At 40.4% G+C, this 19,419-nt stretch overlaps 1 protein-coding gene across 24 annotated transcripts in view; it reads left to right on the top strand.

The window, feature by feature from the left end:
* Positions 1 to 19,419, top strand: part of OVA4 (Nucleotidylyl transferase superfamily protein) — an 85,680-nt gene that overhangs the window by 2,192 nt on the left and 64,069 nt on the right. For 17 of the 24 annotated variants that reach the window (XR_016078523.1, XR_016078520.1, XR_016078522.1 and 14 more), the window contains exons 3-11: positions 46 to 133; positions 4,577 to 4,618; positions 5,305 to 5,394; positions 5,496 to 5,618; positions 14,539 to 14,610; positions 15,986 to 16,098; positions 16,179 to 16,230; positions 16,313 to 16,378; positions 17,240 to 17,296. Coding sequence is in view for 13 of the 24 variants with exons in the window: in XM_088891310.1 (XP_088747436.1) it covers positions 46 to 133; positions 4,577 to 4,618; positions 5,305 to 5,394; positions 5,496 to 5,618; positions 14,539 to 14,610; positions 15,986 to 16,098; positions 16,179 to 16,230; positions 16,313 to 16,378; positions 17,240 to 17,296 (703 nt within the window). In the remaining 11 variants the exon portion in view is untranslated. The remainder of the gene's footprint in view (positions 1 to 45; positions 134 to 4,576; positions 4,619 to 5,304; positions 5,395 to 5,495; positions 5,619 to 14,538; positions 14,611 to 15,985; positions 16,099 to 16,178; positions 16,231 to 16,312; positions 16,379 to 17,239; positions 17,297 to 19,419) is intronic. The other 7 variants (XM_010253587.3, XM_088891311.1, XM_088891308.1 and 4 more) reach the window with 3 other exon arrangements.

Raw genomic sequence — 19,419 nt, 5'->3', positions numbered from 1 at the left:
CTCATTAGATATTCATTCCTTTATTATTGTCTCTTCATTTCACAGGAAAAGGATTGTATCTGGAGTCCAGCCTACAGGATCTATACATCTAGGAAACTATCTTGGTGCCATTAAAAATTGGATTTCTCTTCAGGTCTATGAGTTCCCACAATCTATTTCATGAAGTGTTCCTTACAAACTTCCAAAGATTAATGTGTTGTGTTGTCCCTTGTTTCAATTTTGTTATCATGTCAATGGTGTCATTCATTCCTTCGCTAAATTTGATTTGATAAATAAAATGATCGAGTTTGACACTTTATGCTCCATAATTAAGCAGCTGTGCAGGAGCAGTAAGAAGCATTAAAAAGGAGAAAGAAAAACTGCTATCCGAGAAAGCTACTATACAAAAACTTGATAAGTAGAAAATAATTTTATTAGGAAATAAATGGACATGATATATAAAACCCTGAAGAACCCAAGAAGTGAATATGTGGAGTTATATTTTGATGTCTTTATTTCGAACTCCATAGCATTACTATATGGTAAGATTTTAGGTCTCAACAAGGTGTGCTTCTTGTTATAATTCAGGAACAAGATAACTGTACAGGCAACAGAAGCACCCAAGAACATGATCCCTGTCTGCATTTGGATGTCAATGGTTGAAAACTTCATCTTTAAACTTGGCCATTTTTGGAACTTTTGAACTCGAAGAAAGCTTTTTTTTAATACATAAAATCCAAAGTTTCTGACTATCTTGACCTTTTAGTTTAGATCTAATCAGAGAGGAGGGCATTGGGTGTGGTCTGAATGACAAAAAGGTGTAGATAAATACGAGAATTTTCTTTTCTGATTTTTATGTTGAAGATTAAAAGTTCTTAGTTGAAGGAGATGCTCCAAAATCTAGATTATGACTTCTAGTAATCACAGAATTTTCTTTAATAAGGAGAACCATGGGATTAATATCCTTGTTAGGGACTAATGGGTCAATGGTAGGAGTGCTGTCTCCTGCCTGAATAAGGTATTGGAAAATTTTCTATTGTTTCACTTGTTGACATGTTTTGGATATTATTCTGGTTGGTTGTTTTACTTGGCTTATTTACACATGTTTGAATTTTAGCCTCGTCAGGTATAGTTTTCTATTGTTCCACTTGTTGTTTTGGATATAGATTCTGGTTGGTTGTTTTACTTGGCTTATTTACACATGTTTGGATTTTAGCCTCGTCAGGTATGGTTTTCTTATACGATCATCATAATAAATTACTTTTCTTATCATGGACTAAAAAGGAACTCATGCTGTATTTGACACTTATGCTGTTTGACACCATTATTTCAGACTTTGGTACACTGATCTTTCTTTTTATATGATGAAATATTTAATTTGGTTCATGTAAGTGTGCCATATAAATAAAATTATCATAATGCCCTGATACTTGAACAAGCCGTTTCTGATGCTGCCTACTTTTAAAAATTGAAGTGTCCTCATTTTGTGGGATTCCTTTTTATTGTTCCTTTTTTCTATGGCCTTCTATCAAGATTGTTGGGAGATAATTAGAGAGGATTTGTTGGAGGTTTTTAAAGAGTTCTATGAGAGAGGCAAATTTAACTCGGGAGCAAATGCAACTTTTATTGCCTTGGTTCCTAAGAAGAAGGACGCTCTCTAACCAAAGGATTTCAGACCTATAAGCCTGGTGGGAAGCATGTATAAGATCATCTCTAAGGTCCTAGCGCTAAGATTAAAAAAGATCCTCCTGTCTCTAATCTCACCGTATCAAGGGGCCTTTGTAGAAGGAAGACAAATTGTAGATCAAATACTTATTGCCAATGAATGTGTTGAGGTGAAGAGGAGGAGAAAGGAAAAGGGGTTGGTTTGCAAATTGGATCTTGAAAAGGCATATGACATGGTGGACTGGGATTTTTTACTAGAGGTTCTCAAGTAGAGAGGGTTTGGGTAAAAGGATGCATTTCTTCATGTCATTTCTCAATATTAGTGAATGGTGTAGCTAGGGGTTTCTTTCCTGCAAAGAGGGGTATTAGGCAAGGAGATCCATTGTCCCCATTCCTCTTTACCCTAGTAGCTGATGTGTTGAGTGCCATGATTTTGAGGGCCGATGCTAACAATTTGATAAGAGGTTGGAGGATTGGTAGGGAGGAGGTGGTGGTCACACACTTACAATTTGCAGATGACATCATCTTGTTTTGTGACGGGGAGGAAGGGGAATTACGGAACTTAAAGAGTCTAGTGCTTCAATTTGAAAGAAAGTCCAATCTTAAAGTGAATTGGGGAAAAAGTTGTGTGGCATGGCTCAATCTAGGTGGAGAGGAGGTGGCTTCCCTAGCTAGGATTTTGGGGTGTGAAGTGGGGGGCTGGCCTTTACAATATTTGGGGCTACCACTGGGAGGGAACCCAATGGTTGAGAGTTTTTGGTACCCTGTAATTGAAAGATTCTCCAAGAGGTTAGCAAATTGGAAGAGGAATTAGCAAATTGGAAGAGGAATTACATCTCTTTAGGGGGTTGGATAACCTTAATCAAGTCAACCTTAGCCAACCTACCAGTTTATTTCTCGTCTACCTTTAGAGTACCAATGAAAGTAGTTAATCAGTTAGAGAAGATAATGAGGGATTTCTTGTGGGAACCAGGGGATACTAAGAAGGATCACTTAGTGAAGTGGGAGGTGATTTCTAGGAGTAGGGATGGTGGAGGCCTTGGGTTAGGAAATATAAGATTCAGAAACATGGCTTTGCTGGGGAAATGGATTTGGAGACTACCGATGGAACAAGACAGACTTTGGTCTAGAGTGATTGTTAGTATTCATGGATTGGTAGATAACGGCTGGGATGCAGGACTCGACCCTGGGGATTCTCAGTGTTCTCCTTAGAAAGCTATTCAAGGTATTTTGCCTCTTATGCTTCCTTATTTCAAATATGATGTTTGCGCTGGAAATAAAGTCTTGTTTTGGGAAGATGTTTGGGTTGGTGAAAACTCCCTTAGAGATAGATTTCCTTCTATTTACCCCTTGTCTGAAAACAAAAGAAAAGTGACCTCTTCAGTGTTTGTTAATAACTCCTGGGATTTGGGCTTGAGAAGAGGTCTAAGGGATTCTGAAATGGGGATGGTTGATGATTTGATCACTCAGTTAGGGGAAGTCTTTCCTGATCAGTCCTGTAGAGATAACAGAATTTGGAAACCTTCCCCTTCTGGTTTTTTCAATTGCTCTTCTTTCTATAACATTTTGCTTCAAACCTCTGACCTTGTAGGGAATTTTTCTTCAAAGGAGGTGTGGGGTAGCCCTGTACCCCCTAAAATTCAGGCCTTTTGTTGGGAAGTGGTAATCCAAAAAATCAACACCTTGGATTTATTGTAGAAAAAGAGGCCAAATATGTGCCTCTCCCCCCATGTTTGTTGCCTCTGTTTGGGTTCTGGTGAGACAATTTCACATTTACTAATCTCATGTCCCTTTGTGTTCTTTATTTGATCTTGGTTCTCTTCTCTCTTTGGCTATAGGTGGACTCCCTCCTCAAGCGTGGTGAACCTCTTTGATCCAACTTTTTACAGGCAACCAACGGTTCGTGGAAGGATTATGTGGAGAGCCACTAGAGCTGCTGTATTGTGGTCAGTGTGGGAGGAAAGAAACAATAGGATCTTTAAAGGCAGATGTAGATCCAAGGAAGAGGTTGTGGAAGGAATAACTACTAAGGTTATCCGTTGGTTGAAATCCTGTGATCTTTTTAAGGATTTCTCAGTTGAAGACATTTATAGAAGTTGGGGTATTGTGGCATCTACTACTACTTCCAAAGCTATGATACAGGAAGTTTGGTCCCCACCGGCACAACAAAGGGTGAAACTGAACCTTGATGGAAGCTCTATAGGTAATCCAGGCCCATCTGGTATAGGAGTTGGAGATTCCTTAAGAGCAGAAATCTCGGAACTACATCAAGGTGTAAAACTGGCCAAACAGTTGGGGCTACAGCAGATTGAGATAGAGGGAAACTCCAAGTTGGTAATTGGGTGGATGCAATCAGGGCAGCTGGGAATTTGGCAATATAGACAGATGATAAGGGAAATTCTTAGCATAACAAGGGAGGTGGGTGTTTGGTTCAAGTGGGTAAGGAGATCAGCAAATGGTTTTGCTGACACCCTAGCAAAAAAGGGACTGCAAGGGAGAGTCTTTTTTGGGCAGTGCTGTAATGTTTGATGTTTATTGGATCATCCTTTTCTAATAAGGGTTGAATTCTGTATTTCGGGTTAATTTATCTCTAATGAAAGTTATCGTTTCTGATAAAAAAAAAACAGTTTCTTACAACTGGTACTTTTATTTTAAGAAAGTAACACAAAAATCATGCTGACCCATGATTTTTATATCCATCCAACTTGGACTTAAGGTTTAATGTTAGTGGATTTGACCTTTCTAGTCACATATTCATCCAATTTACTTTTACAATGACATATATTTTAAATTTTAAAGGGAGTGTCATCAACTTGTTAATTTTGATTGGCTGATGTACCATGTGAGTATTGCTACTATCAGCCTTCCAGCAAAACCATTGTTGTTATTGACATGATGCCACAATGACCATGTTGTATTTCTCTCCTTGCAGAATTCTTATGAGGCACTGTTCTTTATTGTTGACCTACATGCGGTATGTTTCAGAAGTTTTATTTTTATTTTTCCTTTTAGGTTTAAACCCTGTTTATATATGTTTTACTACTGTACTGAGTCAATTACCGTAACTGCTTGATTACATGAAATATTTGTAACTTCTAACCTGCTACTAAACATTTTGGTTGTATGTTCTGTTTCTACCTGAACGTTTTAGGTTGATCAACACAAATTGGCATACAACTGTTATTTGAGGCTTTTAATAGTTGAAACAGACAGATCGTAAAAATGCATGTGTGGGAATAATCATTGATGTTTATAGCTGTAATGTCAAATTGACGTTTCCTGATTGGGGGGGTGAAGTCAAATCATTCTAGCTGAAGTGACTCTCATATGTGATGTGACAATATGTATCTCTCACCAATTTGTATTGATAAACCCAAAATGTTTGAGGTAGAAACAGAAAGGGTCCAAACACAACCTTTGCCTTTGTGATTGATCGATCTTGTGGTTTCCTATATTTTTACTCTTATGTCAGAGGTTTATATAGTCTATCTTTTTATGGGTAGGACTTTTTTTTTTGTATATGGCTTTCTTTATATATCTTGAAAGAAGGTAAACTAAATTTGTTGAACTTCAAAAATATATTGCTTTGATTACCAGTTGCCATATGCTTTTTATATGATATGAAGTATTTTTGACCACATTTAATTTTGTCCTTAACAGATTACTTTACCGTATGATGCACAACTGCTTTCCAAAGCAACAAAGAATACAGCTGCCATTTATTTGGCATGTGGTATAGACACCTCCAAGGTCTAGGGGAATTATCCTATCCTTCTGCTTAGGAAATTGAAAAGCTTGTAGTTGTGCTGACAACCACCAAATGAGCCTTTTAATTTGTTTTGGATATGCAGGCATCCATTTTTGTGCAGTCTCATGTTCGGGCTCACGTAGAACTGATGTGGTTACTGAGTTCAGCTACACCCATTGGCTGGCTGAATAGAATGATTCAATTTAAAGAGAAATCTCGCAAGGCGGTATGTTGTTTCTATAGGGGATAACAACGGCCATTTATTTTATTATTTTTTTCTAAACCTTCTATTGTTTTAAGTTTTATAGCATATGGGCTTATTGCTGCAAAGACATCTTGGGTCCCTGTTTGGTTGATGGGAAGGGCAGGTAATATATGTTATCATACCATGATGTTCCTATGGTTAAAGATGCAGAAACTGCGATAAAGGTATGGACATGATTATGAAGGGTTATGATAATGTAGTTGGTTGGTGAAAAGGATCTTTACTGCCCCCTCAGTTTATCCTCTATGATCAATGGTAATCTTGTGGAGAGGGAGAGGAACTGTGTTTTCATCTGGTGCCATTGTCTGAGTTGGTGAGAGGATGAGAGGGTGAGAGGGTGAAGCAAGGAGAAGGTTGCTGAGAGGGTGAGAGGGGGAGAGGGGGAGGAGCTGAGATGGGAGAGGAACTGTGTTTTCATCTGGTGCCATTGTCTGAGATGGTGAGAGGGTGAGAGGGTGAAGCAAAGAGAAGGTTGCTGAGAGGGTGAGAGGGAAAGGAACTGTGTTTTCATCTGGTGCCTTTGTCTGAGATGGTGAGAGGGTGAGAGGGTGAAGCAAAGAGAAGGTTGCTGAGAGGGTGAGAGGGGGAGAGGGGGAGGAGCTGAGATGGGAGAATTTGTGGAGGTAGGCCGTTGGAAAAAAGTTTTGAAGATTGAATCTAAGGAACTCCTATTTGAGGAACAGAGAATAAATGGTCAGCTGAGCTTGAAGATCAGGGAAGCAAAGAGAGGGATGGTGCTGCTAGGACTGGGGGTAATTGAAGGACTCAAGGAGTTTGTGGAAGGTGCAAGTAACAAAGGCAAGCAAAATAGTTGGAAAGAGCTTTTCTCAGAATCTGGAAGAAGGGTTGTTGTAGAGTGTAAGAGAAACCTTAAAGGTTATTTTATCTCCTTGACAGAATTTTTTGGCAAGGGTAGAAAGCAGATGATCTGCTTTCCAGAAGGAAGGAAGAGTCAGGGCTGGAAGTCAGTTCTTGATGCCTTATGTGAACTGCTGAAACGCATGAGTGTAAAAAGAGAAGCATTAGTTAAAAGGAAGATAAGCAGGTCTAGTAGTTTGGTGAACAAGACTAAGCAAGAGACTCCTTTAGTGTTCGCTGGGGCAGGTAATTTCAGAATGGGAGTAAACATACAGAGAGGGGATTGGGAAAGTAAATTGATAGTTGAAGCCTCAGCTCCCATTCTTGACTGGAGGAAAGCTGCAAATCTGTTAACAGCAAGGTTAAAGTTGAAGAGCACATTTATTTTAACATCCTTTGAGAAGAACAAGGCTTTGCTGGATTTGCTTGAGAACTGAGTAGAAGTGGAGGCTTTAAACTTCCAAGCTAAGCTTGGAAATTTCACAGTATCAAGATGGTGTCCGGGATCAAACTCCAAAGATTTCTTTGTTGAAGATGGAGTGTTGGTGCGTCTGTTAGGTCTTCCCTTTCATTTGTGGAAGCAAGAAACTGCTGAAGCCATTGCTTTGATGTGTGGAGGATCACTAGGAGGGGCCTTTTGGGGAGACCTTCGTTCAGCTTCCATTTATTGAATGGAGTAAAACCTGAGGAGATACCTCGGAAGATAGAGGTGCTAGTCGAAAGGCAGTGCTACTCAGTGTGGCTGGCTTCATCCACTGAATCGATGCTCTGGAAAGAGGCTCGTAAGGAGGGAGATGAGAAGGTTGAAGAAGAAGAGCTGCGTGGCAAGAAAGGGTTGGAGAATTCAAACCAGAAAAGCACTTTCACTAAAATGGAAAAACATTTGCTGGAGAAACAAAAGGGTAGTAGGCAGGGGGTGGGATTTTCGCGTGTGGAAGAAGTGAGCAGTCTGGAGGGTGGCAGGACCTTTGCACAGGTTGTAACTGGCGTCAAGACTGTTCTGAACAGGGAAAAGGGGTTGGGCCTAGGAAGAGTTGAACTTAAACCTGTTAGAACCAAACCGGGGTCGGGGCTGGAAGCGCGTGACCTTCTTAAAAATCACGTGAGCTCGCGGGTGCTTACAAATGGGCCAAAGCAAAAGCCTAGGTGGGCTGCTAATGGCATTCTTAAAGGCCCAAACAGGCCAGCGGGCCCGACCCAGTTTGTTTATAAGGCGCGTGAGCCACTAAAGCAACACGTGATTGGGGTTTCGACTATGATAGACATCGGTTTCGGTCTATCATCGACCCCAGCCGCGATCCAAATGGGGGAATGCGTGCAGTGTCGGAAACCAGGAAAGAAGAGGGCGTTACAGTGGGTCTCCCGACGCAACTTGAAGAAGCTTAGTCCCGTGTGAGGCTTCTCAGAGAGGTCGGAGCTAAGTTTCACTAGGGGAAGATCTGAAGAGAAGAAAGAGAAGTTTGAAGGGTGGGTGCAGTGCGGTGAAGACGATGGTGAACCGGAGGACTTTTCTGTCGATGGCTCTAGCGTGGGCAGTGTAAACGATGAAGGCAGCTGTGCTGGAGATGATATGGAAGGGTGGAATATTGCAAGATTATTCCAGGGTGAAGACTGCAATCGGATTATCTCATTCCCAAGACCACAGAGTGCGCAAGGTTTATCAGAAGGGGAAAACCGGGAGAACCGGAAGCAGAGCAGGAATATGCTATATAGAGGTGACCCAGGGGTAGAGTGGAAAGATCACCAGGTTGACCAAAGGACAGAAGTACTTCCCAACCACTTCAGGAAGATAATTGTTTACCTACCTTCAGAACAAGAGAAGGAGGCCGGGAGCAGTCCTATTCTAGCTTGTCCTTCAGTCCCAGGTAACCATGTGATTTCGGTTTGTGCTACTAATGTGTCTTCAGTGTCTTTGGTTCCAGATTCCGTTCCTGTACCATGTCTTGTAGCCCATGAATATGCAGCCGAGCTAGTAGGCGGGCTCTCTGAGGAGGGGGAGAGGGGAATGAAGGATTGTGGGAAGGCGCGGGGAGAAAGGTATAGAAGTGGACAAGTGTGGGAAATCATTGAAAGAGTGTTTAAGGATGTGGAAGGGCAGCTGATATGGAGGAGGGAAGGGGAGGAAGGAAGAGAGGAGGGGTTAATGGAGAAGAGGGACAGGAATGAGGGTAGAGATGGAGAGGTTTACGGGGAGGAAGCAAGGAAGGAGGAAGGTAACAGTAAGGGAAGGAAGGTTGGAGAGGAAAGAATTGAGGTGGGAATAGAGGAGAGGAAGGAAAGGCAGGTGGACAGAGATGAAGGGGATTCTGTAGGAAGGGTAGGGGTGGTGGAATCGGTGAGAGAAGACACGATAGCAGAATTTGTAGGGAAGTTGGGCTGTTGGCTGGAGGATTTGAACGAGTTGAAAAAAAGTTTACAGAAGAGGAAGATGCAGATCATAACAAAGAAGAGGAGGTTGAGTGAAGTAGAGAGACTAAAGAGAGATGTAGAAGGAGACAAGAAGCTCGAGGTAAAAGGAGATAGAAGGAAAGGGGGAAGGTAGCGGGTAGGTGGCAAGGGGTTTGTAAAAAGAAGTAGAATGAAGATTCTTAGTTGGAATGTGAGGGGAATTGGGAGTGCGAAGAAGAGAGCAACAATAAAAGAGGTAATAAGACGGTATGACCTAGACATTGTGCTGTTGCAAGAGTCTAAGAGAATGGAGTTTAGTGACAAATGGGCAAGGAGTGTATGGAAAGCCAGGGGGATTAGCTGGGTGGCGGCTCCATCGTGGGGTGCTTCCGGGGGATTGTAACAATGTGGAAGAGGGATGTGGTTGAAGGGATGGAGGAGTTGATCAGAAAGTATTCGGTTTCCATGAAGTTTAAGCAGCAAGAGGATGATTATATGTGGGTGCTTACAAATGTTTACGGACCGAATGATTACAGAGAGAGAAAGGAGCTGTGGGAGGAACTGGCTGATGTTAGAGGGTTGTGGGATGGGCCTTGGTGCATGGGTGGGGACTTCAATGTGATAAGGTTCTCGGAAGAGTCCAATAAGATTAACCAGAGGGTGACAAAAAGCATGAGGAAGTTTAATAGTTTTGTGGATGTCTTTGAGCTTAAAGAGATTCCCCTAACGCAGAAGGCATTTACATGGTCAAATCTCCAATCTAGACCCATTTGCTCTAAGCTGGATAGATTCCTGTTCTCTTTGGATTGGGAAGAACATTGGGGAACCTTGGATGCTAGAGCTCTCCCAAGGGTGACCTCGGATCACTGGCCCATAGTGTTATGCAAGGGGGAAAGAAGGTGTGGAGGTCCTACCCCCTTTAGATTTGAAAATATGTGGTTACTGCATCCAGGGTTTACTAACAAAGTGAGGGAGTGGTGGCATGAGTGTAACCCGTCGGTGGAGTGGGAGGGGATAAAATTCCATAAGAAATTACAATTCTTGAAAGCAAGAATTAAGGAGTGGAACTTGATGGAGTTCGGGAGGACAGAAGAAAGAAAGGGAGACTTGATGAAGAAGATTGAAAGCCTTGACTTTAAAGAGAAAAGGGGAGAATTTGGAGAGGAAGACAATGACCTCAGAAGAGAATTGAGAAGACAGTTAGAGGATTGCCTGCACAAGGAGGAAATTAGTTGGAGGCAAAAATCTCGGTGTAAATGGCTGCAAGAGGGAGATAGAAACACTAGGTATTTCCACTCTCTAGTAGATGGCAGGAGAAGGAAGAACTTTATCTCCAAATTGGTAGTAGATGGAGTTGAGTTAGTACAGCAAGAGGAGATTGCCAGGGCCTGTGGGGAGCATTTCAAATCTATTCTAAGAAGGCTTGTGAGTAGAAGGGTGTGGGTAGAAGGTTTGGATTGGCCAGATGTAGGGGTGGAGAACAGGAGAAGGATGGAAAGAAGCTTTAATATAGAAGAGATTAAGGAGGCTGTGTTTTCTGTGGATAGAACAAAAGCTCCAGGGCCGGATGGGTTTACAATGGCTTTTTATCAGGATTGTTGGGATATTTTGAAAGATGATCTCTTGCGGGTGTTTGAGGAGAGGAATTGTCAATCCGGGTGTGAACTCTACATTTATAGCCTTAATTCCCAAAAAGAAAGATGCATCCCACCCGAAGGATTTTAGGCCAATAAGCTTGGTGAATAGCTTGTACGAGATCATTGCAAAAGTGTTGTCTTTGAGGCTGAAGAAGGTAATTCCGGATATCATTGAACACTATCAAGGAGCTTTTGTGAGTGGAAGACAAATTATAGACTAGATTTTAACTGCTAATGAGAGTGTGGAGAACTTTAAGAGGGATAAGAAGAAGGGAGTGGTCTGTAAGCTGGACTTGGAAAAGGCTTATGACCTGGTGGACTGGGAGTTCTTGAGGAAAGTTTTAACCAAATTCGGGTTTGGGGCTAGATGGTGCAAGTGGATCATGGGCTGTGTCCGGAATTGTCATTATTCAGTGCTAGTGAATGGGACAATGGTAGATTTCTTTCCAGCCAGTAGGGGTATAAGACAAGGAGACCCCCTTTCTCCTTTCTTGTTCATTTTAATTGCAGAGGTTTTGGGGAAATTGATTCACCAAGCAGATTCTAGGGGGCTCATTAAAGGCTGGAGGGTTGGGAGGATGGAAACCCCTCTCACACATTTACAGTTTGCTGATGACACGATTCTGTTTTGTGAAGGTGGTAATGTGAGGTTTATCAGGAATTTAAAGTCGGTGATACAATTGTTTGAGCAACTGTCCAATTTGAAGGTTAACCTTGGGAAAAGCTGTGTAGTGGGGGTGAATTTGGAGGAGGGAGAGATCAGGGAGAGTGCTGAAGTGCTGGGGTGTGAAGTCACGGGGTGGCCTCTGAACTATTTAGGATTACCATTAGGTGATAATCCCAAGAGAGAGAGCTTCTGGAATCCGGTGATGGAAAGGTTTGAAAAAGGATTGGTATCCTAGAAAAAGAATTACCTCTCTCTTGGCGGGAGAATTACATTAATTAAGGCCGCGCTTGCTAACTCACCCATCTTCTTCATGTCGGTGTTTAAAATCCCAGTGAAGATTGCTAACAGATTAGAGAAGTTAATGAGAGATTTCCTGTGGGAGCCGGGAGAAGAGAAAAGGGATCATAGAGTTAGCTGGGAAATAGTGTGTAGGAGTAAGTCGTGTGGTGGTTTGGGGCTGGGGAGTATTAGGAGAAGGGATATGACTCTGCTGGGGAAGTGGTTGTGGAGGTTTCCTATGGAGAAGGAGAAGCTATGGGCTAGAATAGTGGCAAGTATTCATGGGCTGGAGCACAACGGATGGGACGCTGAAATCAGAGCTAGGATCACAAGCAATTCTCCTTGGAAAGCCATTCATGACCTACTACCAGTTTTCATTCCTAATATCATGTATGACTTGAATTCCGGTAACTCCATAAAATTTTGGGAACAAACTTGGGTGGGGAGCGCTCCTCTAAAGGATCAGTTTCCATCTTTGTATGCTCTTTCTGATTTGAAAAATGAGCTGATCTCGTCTTTCACCACCCCGTCCTCTTCCACTTCTGGGATTGGGTGGAACTTGGGTCTAAGAAGGAATTTGAGGGATTCAAACTTCAACTGTATTTTGAGCCTTCTTGCACTTCTTGATAATGTTGTCTTAGACCCCACTAGGGCGGATTCTAGAATTTGGACACTTAACCTCAATGGCATTTTCTCTTGTGCTTCGTTCTTCAAAGTCTTAAGTCAGTCCACCAGTCCTACCCAGTCCCCTTTTCCTGTTGGTGAGGTTTGGTGCAGAGCTATACCTCCTAGGGTTGGTAGTTTTTGTTGGGAAGCCTATCTGGAAAGAATCAACACTGGTGATCTACTCCAAAAGAAGAGACCCAATACTTGCTTGTCACCTCAATGGTGCGTTCTGTGTAAAGCAGATGGGGAGACTGGTTTTCACCTAATGGTGTCGTGCCACTTCGCGAGGTCATTATGGGATTGGGCTTTCTCCTTATTTGGATGCAACTGGAATCCCCCATCAGACATGCAGGGCCTTTTTGCCCTCTCCTTCTTCAGGTGGCGGTTAAAAAGGGGAAGGACAATGTGGAGAGGACTAAGGGCTGCAGTATGTTGGACACTGTGGGAAGAAAGGAACTTCAGGGTATTCTCAGAAACTCATAGAGGGCTAGCAGATTTGAGGGCTATCATACAATCTCTGGAAATATTCACAGATTACACTGTGGATGACATGTTGAGGAAGTGGGGTGAAATTGCAAGTTGCACGCAGACCAAGTCAGTAATGAGCGTGGCTTGGACCCCCCCACCTAGTGGATTCTTGAAATTAAACTTTGATGGATGCAGTAGGGAAAACCCGGGACAATCAGGGATCGGGGGTGTTTCTAGAGATGAAAATGGGGTCATCTCTGCTATGTTCTCATGCCCAATTGGAGTGGGTGACTCCCTTAGAGCTGAGATATGTGCAGTTATGGAAGGAGCCCGGAAAGCTAAGGAATTGAACATCAAGAAACTTATAATTGAAGGGGATTCAGAGGTGGTGATAGGGTGGCTGACCAAAGAACAAAATGATCTTTGGAAGTATAACAATGAGAAAAGGAAATTCAAATGGCTGGTGCGGGAAATGGAAGTTAAGACATGTTGGATTAAGAGATCAGCTAATTCCCTAGCTGACGGTTTAGCAAAACAAGGGGCAGAAAGGGATTCCTTGTTTTGGGCTAAGTTGTAATGTTAGTGTCCTTGTATCTTTGCATTTTCTTCTTTCCTTTCTTGAAGTTCTTTGTGACTCTTGGAAGATAAGTGTGTTTGTCTTCCACTTGTAAATTTTCTACTGATTAATTAATGAAAGTGTTATTGATAAAAAAAAATAATGTAGTTGGTTTGTTGGAGGAAGAAAATGGATAAAACCTATGGTTGAGCAAAAGCTCATAATGGATTTATATAATGGTGGTGCAGTGATGAAATGAAGGCAACAAGTGAATATCTTATCCAACGATCAAGATTATGAAGCTAAACTGGAATAAACTATCTTGATTCTGGTCTTTACCTGAAAGAAAAAAAAACACTTCAGATCTGAACAATGTTTTAAAATCTGACTTGGAGGCTGAATCATTTTCCTTTCTGATGGATAGGTCGCTGGTTTAACTATCTGGGTCAATGTATTAATCTGTGATGCCATGAAAGCTAGAAATTCAAAACAAGAGTAGGTAATCCAGTGAATGGGTAATGAGTCATTGACAAAGTCAATAGTTTTTTTGGATATAGCACACTAGATGTTGATCTGAACCAGATTTGTTATTGGGTAACTGAGTTGCCAGTCAACTGGCTGGGCCTGGATCAGTGGTTAGAAAGTGCCAGATCTGAATCTGAGTTCAAAAGTAAATACAAACTTCCAAACTTCTACCACATGACCAATAGATCAATGGAGGAGAAATAGAATTTATGCACTGAAAATAGACAAACGACTCTTATCTGCTTTGTACATCTTCTCTATAATAGAGTAAATAAGGACTTCCTAAATTTTAGATATCTTGCAAACGTACCCCTTCCTATTTATCACCCTAGTATAACTATAACCATTTCCTTTCTAACCTAACTTAGAAATGGAACATGGATCTCAAGAACTATGCATAACTTGACTATTGACTCTTAAGAAACATAAGCTGCTTGAACACAGACTATAAACTACAAGCCTATTGGAGTCCCAAATAAAGGTCCATTCTGTAGCACTTAATTAGGCCAAATGGATATCCCAACTTCAAACAGAATGTCAACTTATATAATGCTAAAGTTGCCATACTTTTCACCTTAGCATTATGTTTTCAATAACTAATTTTCCCTTTTCTAATGTTTTATTCTGTATCCCTAACTTTTATCTGCAAACCCTTTTTTATAAGCCTCAAAATTACCTGCAAGCATGGAAAATATTTCTGTTCTCTATTAAGAACCCTGGAGTATTATTTTATTCTTAGTTTTCTTGTTCACAGGGGACTTGTTCCTGGTTTCAAAACACAACTTAATTTTGTTGAGCATTTCAAATATTTTCTGATATTTCCATAATGTCTTGTAGGGTGACGAAAATGTTGGGGTTGCACTTCTTACTTATCCTGTTCTGATGGCTTCTGATATTCTTTTATATCAGGTGGTCTTTTACTCATTGAGCTGTTTATTTAACATTATTTAACATGACGTGCACAAAATTGCCATTCTCTGGGAAACATCTTTTGAACATTTTTTTACGATACTAAATGATGATGTTGTAATAGTATTAGGCCTGGGTCTGTTTGGTTATATGTTTAAACAATGCCAAAGAAATCTGTCACTAAATGTTGTTTCTCAAAGTGCTATTATCCAGCTATGTTATCTGGTAATTAAATTCTAATCAGTGTTTTAAAAGGCATGATCGCTTCCAGGTGAGGCACCCCCAAAACACCCTGAGGTGTGCATATGCCAGATGCATATGTCTCATACGCCCAGAGGTGTATGCTTCATGTGCCTCATACAAAAAGAAAGAAACAAAGAAAGAAAGAAAAAAGGAAAGGGAAAAGAAGGAAAGAGAAGGGGAAAGAAAGTTTGGGCTGGGACCCTCTTGGCTGGGGGGCTTCAACAAGACCATCCCTTTCAGCTGGTGTTAAAGCATCTTCGTTCTTCTTAATACAAGACATCTTCATAAAAAAAAGACGAAATCCTCCCTGTTCTTCCTCATCCCCTTCCTCTTAAGGAGGCTTATGCCTCTTACATTCTGAACTATGACTCACACCTCCAATTAGTGGAATGCCTTGTGCCTCTGTGTTTTAAAACATTGATTCTAATACTATTTTAATACTATTTAATTGCTTTTTTTGCCAAGGAAAGGAAAATATAAATTAAAGAAAGTGAGGATGGGAGGGAAACTCTTACGAGAGCTGATGATATGCTAAAGCTGTACAGGAGAGGACCCTATTAATTGTTTTCTTCTGAATGAAATATTTTAAAACTAAAACAGTTAAAGGAAGTGGCAAATATTATTGCTTGGTTTTGCAACTGTTATAGTGAATTACTGATACATGATTTCTAGGTTCCCCACATACTCCACTTGAAGGAAGTGGCAAGTGTGTTGCTTGCTGTTGTAACTGTTATACTGGTACATGATGTCTAGTCTCCCCACAGAACCTCACTTGAAGGAAATTATGCAAATGTTGTACTGACTGGTACATGATGTCTAGGTTCCCACAGACCACACAATAATGACTGGCTTTTCTTTTTCTTTTATCTCAAACCTTGCATTGGAGTTTGGAGTCTATTATATATTTATCTTTCTATTTATCAAAAAAGAACATTTATCTTTCTAGAAATCTCAAAGAGAAAAAAGGAAAAACCAATCTTGTTTTTTCAATTTGAGATGGTGTTGGGAATAGGTGAGTTCTTTTCAGTTATTTATTTACTTTTACTATTTAATGTGTATTTTGCTCTTAATTATACTTTCTGATATACTTACAGAATACTTGATTCTTACTAGTTGCATCATGATTCTACAGTCTGACTTTGTCCCAGTTGGTGAGGATCAGAAGCAACATATGGAGTTAACCCGTGAACTGGCTGAGCGAATCAATAATTTATATGGAGGGAGGAAGTGGAAGAAAATGGGAGGGTAAGAAAAGCAATTCTTCCATTTATGTATGAACATTATTTCTTAAGGTTCAATATTTTATGCTTCTTTGTACATTATAGATTTGATTGCCTATGTTATTCTGGTGACAGACGCGGTGGTGCTATTTTTAAGGTGGATTCCTTATTTCCATTCCTTGATGCCTAGTTGATGTCAAATCAGAGCGACTCTTACCTTAATCAATATACTGTTCTAGGTGCCTGAACCTCTCATACCACAAGCTGGAGCTCGTGTAATGTCTCTCACTGATGGTCTTTCTAAGGTACCAAAGGTTTATGATTTTGAATCTATAAATGTAGTTTAAAGTTAAACAGCTACACATGGGAGACAAAAAAGGGTTACAGGGGATTTGTTGAAACCTAGGTTCTTAGATCTGATGTTAAGTTACATGATCTTAATCTAAAGGCTAAATGTAGGGTTAAAATAATTGTTGTCAGGAACTCATGACTAGGCTTTAAGGTCATGGTAGTCAAAGCACGTGTCATCATGTAGATATTTTCTGTATGCAACCAGATCCTTCTAAGAGTTATTCCAGTGCAACCTAGATGAGTGAGAACAAAGACTTGTCTATTCCATTATATAAGGGTAAGTAGGTCATCAAGTTTCTTTTGGGCCAAAACTCTCATGTCTCCACCTCCATCAGTCAATTCTTACCTTTCAAGCATTACTGCAATTTAGAGCCATCTTGCATGGAGTCCAAATTTTCTCTTTCAAAGGCCAGAGCAGTTGCTCTTGAGTCTTAAATGCATATAAACTATGGTATGCTTATCATTACAAGGCGGTGCTTAGTACAAAGTACCCCATTTTCCCACCTTATCTGGGGTGATTGAAGTCATAGTTGCATTCTTCAGGCGTGCCTGAACATCTAAAATTGTGTTCAGACATCTAATGATTGTTTTCTTCCACCTTTCTTGTTTCACTGAAAAGTTTAAAACGTGTGGACCTGATTAAGATGAAACTCTTTGACTTGTACAGCTTTACTTTTTTTTTTGAGAAGTAAAATTCATCTTTACTTTAAATATTAATCCTGCTGGAAAGTGGTGGCAATGTATATGCAACATTGATGAACTTCTAAAAGCATGCTCAAACATCTACTGATTCTTGGCTTGGTTGTTGTCTATAGATGTCCAAGTCTGCGCCGTCAGATCAGTCCCGTATCAATCTCTTGGACCCAAAAGATGTCGGTAGTTGACTTTCTTTTCTTTGCATGCACAGCGATATGTATTGTAATTCATTCATAGTCAATATGTGAACCATAGGTGATATGTTGTGCATACATAAATTTCAATTTATGCTTATCTCTGCATGCTTTGGTTAAGGCATCAAAATGTGCTCATCTCAATGATTGAAGTCAGTTGGTGTTTTAATTGTTAGCAGAAAAAGTAAAATGCATCAATTGTAGGAACTCATCCAAGAGCTATAACATTTATTCTTTTTACATTGGTTGCCTTGGGAAGCATTTACAAAGTACAAACCAGGGGTGGCCATGGGTTGGGTCTGGACCATGTCCCATCAGGTTTGGCATAGCTACCCTTGGTCCTGGATCTGTCCATTAAAGACCTGATACTATCTGTAAATCCCACCCGTAACAATCTGAAATAAAGTAGAAAAGAAGAGGAAGATTGAAGAGAGAAAGTGTGGAAGAAGAAGATGGAAGAGAAAGGAAGAAGGGAACAAGGAAGAGAGTCAATCGAACCTCTCTCCATTCCTCCACAATTATCTTTTATTCTTTAATTGTAAAGTGAGTACAATTACATGAATACCCTTAGTAGGGCGGCCAGCACTAAAAGCAATAATAAAAGAAAGAAAGCAGGCCTATAACTAAGGTCCACTAATCACAAACATAAAACATAAACAGAATTAAATAAAAACAAGAAACTATGGCCCATTTGGCCCATCGTCTCTACAATACTCAATGGTGATCAAATGCTTACTAAATACTATACCTATTTTGGTGGTAAGATAACTTAAATGCTATCATATAATTGTAACTTCTGAACATAACCTATGGCCTAATATGTGCTATATAATATCTAAGTTTCTAGATTAAAAAGGATGCGGATTTATTTATTTCTTTACAATAAATGTCCAACCCTAAGTAGAAATATATGGAGAAGAGGAGGTTGAGTCTGGGGTGGGGGGATGATCAATTGGATGAGGTCTGTTGAGATACATCCAGTTGAATGTATGATTGACATTGATAAAGTCATGAATGCAGAGTTGGAGGTTAGTAAAGTATTGGGTCTGTTTTTTCTTTGGGGGGGGGGGAGGAAGATAGTAGGGAGGAAGAGAAGTTAAATAACGAGGGTGGTTTTAATTTGAGCTTTGAGGAATTTCAAGAGAGGATGGAATCATCTGGAGTAGTAGGGGACAATGATAAAGGAATTTCAATGTTTGCACTTTGGAATTCAAGGATGTTGAGAAGTTTCCTAATGCTGTTTAGCGTTTCCTAAGTAAAAAAAAACCATTGTCCTATTCAGGTTTCAAAAGTCTTAGCTAGGATGAAAGGGGGTTTATTTGGGGTTGGGCCTAACAAAAAGGTTAAAGAATCTAAAAAGGTCTTAAGAGTAGTAAAGAGGATCTTGCCTAAGTCACTGAAGTTGTGAAGTAATTATGCAAAGTTTTAATTGGTGATTTTGATTGGTGTTCTTGTTTTCCATTTGTATCTTCTGATGTTGGTGTTTAGGGGATTGGGCGAGCTAGTGTTTAGGTGGTTTCCATCCCTAAAGAAGCAAAACAAAAGAAAAAGAAAAGGAAAACATAGGATGAACTTGAACTTTTTCTGTACAAGGAGATTGTCACCACTTCAAGAGAGATGGCTAGGTTATCTTTTGGTTCAGATTTGTGGTCATCTCTTGACCCATCTTATTTGATGGCTAGGTTATCCTTCTGGTTTCTTTTCTTGTGATTCTTTCTTTTCTTATGCAATGCACCCAATGCAACCTTTTCCATAGTTCTGGGGGAGACCTATCCCTCCTAGAGTAGCAGCTTTTGTTTAGAATGAAGAGTTCTGGGGAGTCCTACTTTCAACTATTAATCTCTTGCTCATTTTCTATGGACATTTGGGCTTGGTTCCTTGCTTTCTTTGGTTGCAGGTGGACTCCTCCATTTGACATGGTAAGCTTCTTTGCTCCCACTTCGTTTTTGTGGCTGAAGAAGAGAGAAAAGAACAAACAGTTTGGTGGGTGTGTCACCTTGTGACTGCCGACACCCTAAAAGAGATATTTATATTAAAGAAAGTAAAAGGACAAATCTTCCCTTAGTGTACAAAAGAAAGAGTACAAAAAATAGATGTACAACAAA

This window comes from Nelumbo nucifera, chromosome 7 (assembly GCF_055504915.1).
Source record: "Nelumbo nucifera cultivar China Antique chromosome 7, China Antique-T2T, whole genome shotgun sequence".
NCBI lineage: Eukaryota > Viridiplantae > Streptophyta > Magnoliopsida > Proteales > Nelumbonaceae > Nelumbo > Nelumbo nucifera.
This window is presented reverse-complemented; position numbering and strand designations above follow the sequence as displayed.